The sequence below is a fragment of the Haplochromis burtoni genome, unplaced genomic scaffold (genome assembly GCF_018398535.1).
Source record: "Haplochromis burtoni strain Fernald_Lab_line unplaced genomic scaffold, NCSU_Asbu1 Contig_24, whole genome shotgun sequence".
In the NCBI taxonomy this organism is placed as follows: domain Eukaryota; kingdom Metazoa; phylum Chordata; class Actinopteri; order Cichliformes; family Cichlidae; genus Haplochromis; species Haplochromis burtoni.
In genome coordinates this window covers 1,999,049-2,005,875 of record NW_024582385.1, presented here as the reverse complement: position 1 = coordinate 2,005,875, position 6,827 = coordinate 1,999,049, and the positions used below count along the sequence as shown (strand labels likewise).

The 6,827-nt window shown below is 39.7% G+C and overlaps 2 protein-coding genes across 2 annotated transcripts in view; both read right to left on the bottom strand.

Annotated features, from left to right (window-relative positions):
* The window catches only part of cxadr (CXADR Ig-like cell adhesion molecule), a 37,108-nt gene extending 36,229 nt beyond the window's left edge, over window positions 1-879 (bottom strand). Inside the window, exon 1 of the mRNA XM_005926799.3 lies at window positions 704-879. Within this exon, the coding sequence (XP_005926861.1) occupies window positions 704-755 (52 nt within the window). The 5' untranslated portion in view covers window positions 756-879. The remainder of the gene's footprint in view (window positions 1-703) is intronic.
* btg3 (B-cell translocation gene 3) overlaps window positions 1-6,827 on the bottom strand; it is a 21,614-nt gene that overhangs the window by 12,146 nt on the left and 2,641 nt on the right. The window contains exons 4-5 of the mRNA XM_005926798.2: window positions 6,164-6,356; window positions 704-5,628 (exon numbers count right to left, since the gene is read on the bottom strand). Of these exons, the coding sequence (XP_005926860.1) occupies window positions 5,425-5,628; window positions 6,164-6,356 (397 nt within the window). The 3' untranslated portion in view covers window positions 704-5,424. The remainder of the gene's footprint in view (window positions 1-703; window positions 5,629-6,163; window positions 6,357-6,827) is intronic.

Sequence of the window (6,827 nt, the reverse complement as noted above, 5' to 3'; positions counted from 1 at the left end):
ACTTTGAAGTCCTGCAGCCACAGGTTTAAAAGCGGATCAAGCTATTGTGTTAGCCACGCGACGATAACCCAAAAGAAATGGACGCACGGAGGGAAATACACTGATTTTTGGCACCGGGGAAATGTCCTTTTTTCATATAAAATAATCCCCCCGCTCGTTAACGGGAGCATTTAAAATCCCAGTTCAGCACATTTTTTTAAAAAGCATTCAGCTCAGGTACAAAACACAGCCACTGGGTAAGGCTGATTAAAAGTGAACTAAACCACTGTCTCTTACTGGTCACCGAGATGAGATATGACCACAAACGACTGAAATGCTGTTCGCCGACCGACCCGTGTGTCAGAAAACAGACGTTTTTCACAGTTACTTCAGTTTGACTACTTAACTGTTTCACTTTAAACCTGCTTTCGCAGCTCGTTTGTTCTGCTTGTAACACAACTAAACTGACCTTGGGTCACAGCTAGCTCTGTTGGGAAGTGCTTTGTGTTTAACCGCTGAAGTTACAGCTTCGTCATCAAGTCGAACCACTGAAAAACACGACTTTTAAAAATCATGCGCCTTTCAACTCGTCGAAAAAACACGAGTTTCGGTGTCCACGTCAACGGCTAGCGTTGTTGTACACGTCTGACCGCTCCGAGCCCGGTTCACAGAAATATTCATTAGAGTCAAAGTAGCTCAGCTTCAGCTCAGTCGACAAACTTACCTGCGAAGAGGCTCAACAGTGAGACACACAACCGGGCCGCCGAAAGCTCCATTCCTGCTCAACTATTCCGCCGCTTGTTCAGTGAAACTTGGTGAAGAACTTGTGCTGAATTTGAAGTGAGACTCGGCAGCTCAGCCCCGACACAGCATCCAAACTCCACACCGCCTCCTCCTTGTCCTCCACTCTGTGCAGGTGCACAGCGAAGCGCGCCGCACTGCGTCACGTGACCGCCGCTTGGCCTATCCATCCCACGACCAGCGACGCCCCCTGCCGGTGCCCATGCTACGGTTCGCTCAACCTGCCCGTGTCTTCTTATCCGCTGGATCTTTGAAGAATGATTTACGGTACAACGGCACTACTCTGTGTGTGTCCCAGCCAGAGGCCCTCACGGACCTTTCCTTCAATGGTTCTCTAAAGATTCCGCTTCAGTCAATCAGGGAACTTTTCTTCACGGAAGTTTATTTTGTGAAACCACAAGAGGATGTGCTGGAAGAGAACTGACATATAAAATATTGGATACAGAGTCCAACAATTGACAATCGTACAACATTACTTTAGTTAAAAATAAAATAAAAATAAACGAAATAAATAAATCACAAGACTACTTAAGTAACAGTACAAGAAATTTAGCCTCAAGACATACTCAAGTAAGGATGATGGCAGTGAATTCTTGATTGTATTGTTCAGCTGAAAGTTATTTTAATTACTTATATTGAGCTGGGCAGTTTTATGTAGAATGTAATCTGTAAAAATCTGCAAAATAAGTAAGCAACTAAAGCTGTTAATAAATGATCGGGAAATGTAGTAGAGCAGAAGTACGATGACACATTTCGTACTGTAAAACATTTGAGTAACAGTTCTCAGCTACATTCCACAACTTGACTCCCTGCCATCCAGCTGGAATGAGTGTGATTATACTTATATAGCATCAGGTCAGCTGTTGCCTCAAGGTGCTTTATGTTGAAACTAACAATCAGACGATCATGATGAGCAAGCACTTGGTGAAAGTGGGGAGGAAAAACTCCCTTTGAACAGGGGCAGCCATCCGCCGTGACCAATTTGGGATGAAAGGGAAGAGAAGAAGGAGAGGAGACAAAAGACACACTATAAGAGACAACCAGACAAAACTTGAGCAAAAGCCTCACATGTGTGAGGAATACACAAACTGGGAAATATATTTGTGACCACAGTTAAAAAATAAGTTAAACACAGCAAACGTGTAGCAAATTGATTGAATAAGAAAAAGCAAATATGTTAATAAGATCCAAACTAATCTGAAATCAAAAGAAATACCACATGTCATGAACCACTGTCATTTCTTTACATTATATTGTGAAGGCACTGCAGCAGCTTTGAAACAAGTGCACAAATAAATAGAAAATACAGTATGTAAGCCAACAAGAGAGTTTCTGAAAAGCTTGAAAGTCAATGTTTGACAACCTTTATTATTCAACACAGACTTAACTCTCCCAGACAAGCTTTCCTGTAACTTCTTTAAGTAGTGTTCAGAAATAGTTCTCCAGGCTTTGATCTCTACCGTGTTTTACAGATTTCTGTAGACTCACTGTTGTACTTCTCTCCTGACCTTCAAACATATTAAACACAGTTTAAACTAAACTTTCAAGTGTGGATTAATCTCCCCATAACATCGTTGCCACTGATTTTTAGTCCAGGTCTTGTGTGATTTTGCATATCTCACCCTTTGGCTGGTAGTAATATAGTTCCTAAAGATACAATTTTAAATTGTTTGTTAACCTTCCTCTGAAAATGGTCAGGCACAACGACTGGATGGAAAATAAGCGAAAAAGTAGCCAATGTCCAAAGTAAACTTTGAAAGACCTCCAGGGAATCTGGAACAGTATTGCTCAAGATCACTTTAAAAAAGACACAGTACTGTACAATTTCAATTAAAAATAATGTTGTGTATAACATGAAACAGTGGGGCAGTGGTTAGCACTGTCACCTTACAGGAAGCGGGTTCCTGCTTCCTGTTCTCCTTGTGCCTGCACTGGTTGTGTCTGGATGCTCCAGCTTCCTCACACAGTTCAAATCATGCACATTAGGTTAGCTTGTAGTTCTAATTTGGCCATGACTGTGAATGGTGATCTTTCTGTGTTAGGCCTGTGACAGACGGGGAACCTGTGCCAGATAGGACGGAGGTGCACAACGAAGTAGATCAGAGTGTGTTAAGAGTTGCTGTTTGTTTAGTGACCTCCTCCCCACCACAGCTTCAGATGTTTCCAGGTGGCAGAAATAAACAGCTGAAATACACGTATGGTTTTTTGTTTTTATATTTAGAATTATTGCTAAATTATTCAGGTCTTCTTTGTCAGAAGTTATTAGGTATTTGTTCTGAAACACAGGATCGGTTTCTGTGGGCTTTACATTGAGTTTTACTAAGTTTTCAGAAGACTCCTTTTTCTTCCCCTTAAGGTCTTCGGGTACTCTGTAATAATGATAACTGGTGCAGGAGGAGGGCTAAAAGGAGCCCTGTTGTATTGTGGTAGCCCTGGAGTCCTCCTACAGGTTGAGCTCCAATCTTCTACATATTCTTACAGAAAGCAGTTTTGATGTGAGGTTTTACAGCAGAGGAAGGTGACGTTACATCAGTGGGTCTCTCTGGAAAGGCTGTTGGCTTTGTAATTAATTTTCATTGTAAAAATGTATCACACTCTTGTGTTTTAAATGTACTAAATTAGAGAAAAAATTAATAAATGTGTTAATTGATATTTGCACATCAAACATGAAGAACCAATATTCTGTCCAACCATCGGCACTTACAGCTGCAAGTCTTTTGGAGTGAGTCTCTCCCAGCTTTGCACATCGATCAGTGATGTGTTACTTTGTGTTGGTCATTGTCATGGTCCCTGGATCGTGGTTTTGAGTTTTTGGGTTTGGTTCATTAGTTGCCTTTGCTGCCGTTGATATTCACTTACTCTTCTTACTATTTGTAGTGTTGTTGCTTTAGTTTAGTTCATTGTATTTAGAAGTCCCGTATGATGAGTCTTCAGTTCTTGATAGTGATGGCTCTGAAGGTTATTTAGGTCCTTTGTTTTTCTGTTCCCTCTCCAATCCAATTTTATTCATAAAGCACTTTAAAATCCCCAGCACAGGACCAAAGTGCTGTACAGAAAATAAGTTAAAAGCAATAGAATAACACAAAACAGCAAAAATAAATAAATAAAACACAAAATACATAAAAATTAAAACAGCCCTATATTAAAAAAAACCCCAAAACAAGATAAAACAGCATAGAATCAACTAAAATAAAACCCTCTGCCTGTTCTGTCATTGTCACGTCATCCATGTAGTTTTGTCTCCTCGCTCTGTTCCTTTATCTTCTTTGCACTGAACTATCAGCATTAAAAGCTTATTTTCAGTTTCACATCTGTCCTGACATTGAATCTTCTAAAATTAAATAAGTGCACAGCAGAATATGACAATTATTAATTATATATAGAAATTGACTGTAGAGCTAATGACAGGTTATCAGCCAGAGTGCCTGCAGTTTTAAGTAACTTCATCATTAGGAAACTATAAACATAACTAACATGCAATGACTTGTGGAAACATCTTTTTCTTTTCAGGCCAGAGGAACTATCCCTGTGTGCGTGACGGTCACCCTGGCTGTGCCAGTAAAAACAATTAAACCTGTACCACAAAGGTGTGTTTACCAAAATATTTACCCTGATATGATTACTGTTACGTCACATCCTCTGAAAAATGTTTATCTAGTTTACACATTTGCCTATTAAGTAAAAGATCACAGGTTTGATCCCCTGCAGAGACAAATATCTTGATTTTTTGCAGGCAGAATGGCAGCCCGTGTGAAAAATCCACCAAATCAAGCAAGGAGAGGGCCCACTGTGGAATCCCCTTTCAAATAAGAGAGCAGCTGTCAAACTGTGCTGTGCAATGTTTCAGTCTGCCGCTGGTGTGGGAGCCCCATCCAGCAGGTTAGCTGATGCTCAAAAGATTTCGTCACATCCCCCACATCTGTGACCATTTTAATATGTATGTCTCAGGTATGTTATTGAATGTGACTGAAGAGTCACGCAACATTTAGTTGAGATCAGTTAGGAACTGAGCAACAGCTCTTTGCCCAAAAAGCCAGAATTTCTGTCCTGATATTGGACCTCATACACACGACACCAGGGCGAGACACTGTGTGTGCGCGGGTTTGAGTATTTTCTAGTTGACACCAAAACATACAGGGGGAACAATAATAATAATTTTTTTAAAAAATCAATGGAGTTAAAAGAAAGTGTGATATTTGCACTGATTGGTAGCAAGTTGATAGGTGGTAACACAAAGACAAACAGAAGGTAACACAGTATAGGGGAGAAAATCAAAGTGTGTGTTGTGATGCTAGAAGTATTTAATAAAACTCCATAAATTTAAGCCTTTACTTCTGACACAACTCTTCACTATGAATAAATAAAACACTTTATCACAAAGGACAGTCAGTGGCAAACATAAACATTTCCCTTAGTAAAAATACAGTACTTCAAGACTATACGTGTAGTATTCCAATATCAATATCTAATTTAATACAAGTGATTTCCTCCAACTATAACAAATAGTCTAAAGTGCAAAACAGACTTTGTCAAAAAAACATTTATAAAAAGTTCATGTTTAAAAAGAAACAACAACAAATGGTCAGTCATATTAAAGTTGCCTTCAGGTTTAATGTCCAGTGTGAACAATAAGCACCATGATTCCTAACTGTAACAATGTGCCAGATTTTTGTGTGTTTCCCAATATCCAGGCCCTCCCCTGTACACAGTAGGGACCCACAGGTTGTTCCTCAAACTGTGTGGGGCTCTATTCCGAGGCCTGTAGCTGTAGTGGGGCTGTGGAAGGATATGACCTTTTCCTGGTACCATCTTTTTGGGATGCCATATAGGAGCACATGGATTCATTTTCTTAAACGGATAAAAAGAGGAAAAATAAATAAGTTACATATATATAAGCTGCCAATTATAGTGGACAAACCAAAAAACAGTCATAATACTGTAGCTAGATCAAGCTTGACCAAGTCGAGTCAAGTAGGTACTAGTGTAAGAGGACTATTAGTTGACCAAGTTTTCATTGTTGAAATGGTTATTATTTATCATCATCACCTGGCTCCTTCACTCATTTGATCAAGTATAATTTTGATCATTTATGGGGTGAAGCTGAACCCAAGAAGCATAGGTGCAAGTTTGGCATGCAAACATACACCATCATTCACCAACTTCATGCATGAAATATTCTTTAAAACAATTCATCCAGGCCTTGGCTAACCATTTAGCCAGAGTGCTTACTGCAGTGTCTCCTGTTCAGAATCATTAGCCTGTGTTATCAGGAGTCTTGCTTTGTGTGTGCACTCAAATATTCATTGACAGCAGCAAAATGTTTCCTCTCATAAAAGACAGAATATATGTGAATGTAGGCAGCCCTCATTTCATGACAGAATACCTGGGAAGCAGAGCATCTGCTGGGGATAGTGAGGGGAGAAGTGCGGGCACTCTCCTCATCTGAAGAGGAACCAGAGTGGTAGTCTGATGTCACCCTCTCCAGTGCACTGGTCACCTTCTTTGAAACATCTTTGCCATCCTCATCGTCACTTGAGAAAGTGGCAACCGAGAAGCAAGGATTTTGCTCACCATACCTAATAATTAGGAGAGACATCAATAATTATTACCTTTAATTAAACACTTAGTAGGAAATTTGTTTAAGAACGGTTTTCTTTAGAAGATTTTAGGGAAAGCATATTACAAAACAAGAAGCGCCGTCTTTGTTCATAAGCATCTAATAACGATAAATGCAGGTAAAAGATTTTTTTTTTAATTAAACAAAGCCACTAGTTTATATCCAAGTTTCAACAAAATGTTTAACTGCTGTTTCATAAAGAGTGTTTTCTTGTTGCCAGTAGTCTCGTTTGAAATCACAGGAAAGCCTTGGGGTTAATGAAACTGTATTTACAGCCTCTTTCACCACTGCGCATGAAGCATGTGAGGAAGATTAACGTGAATGGGTCATCTCACGTAAAACCAGTTTGCCTTAATTATTGAGTGATACCAGTAGAGCTGGGCGATATGAGATTTTTTCATATCACGATATGTTTTTTTCATTTCAGGCG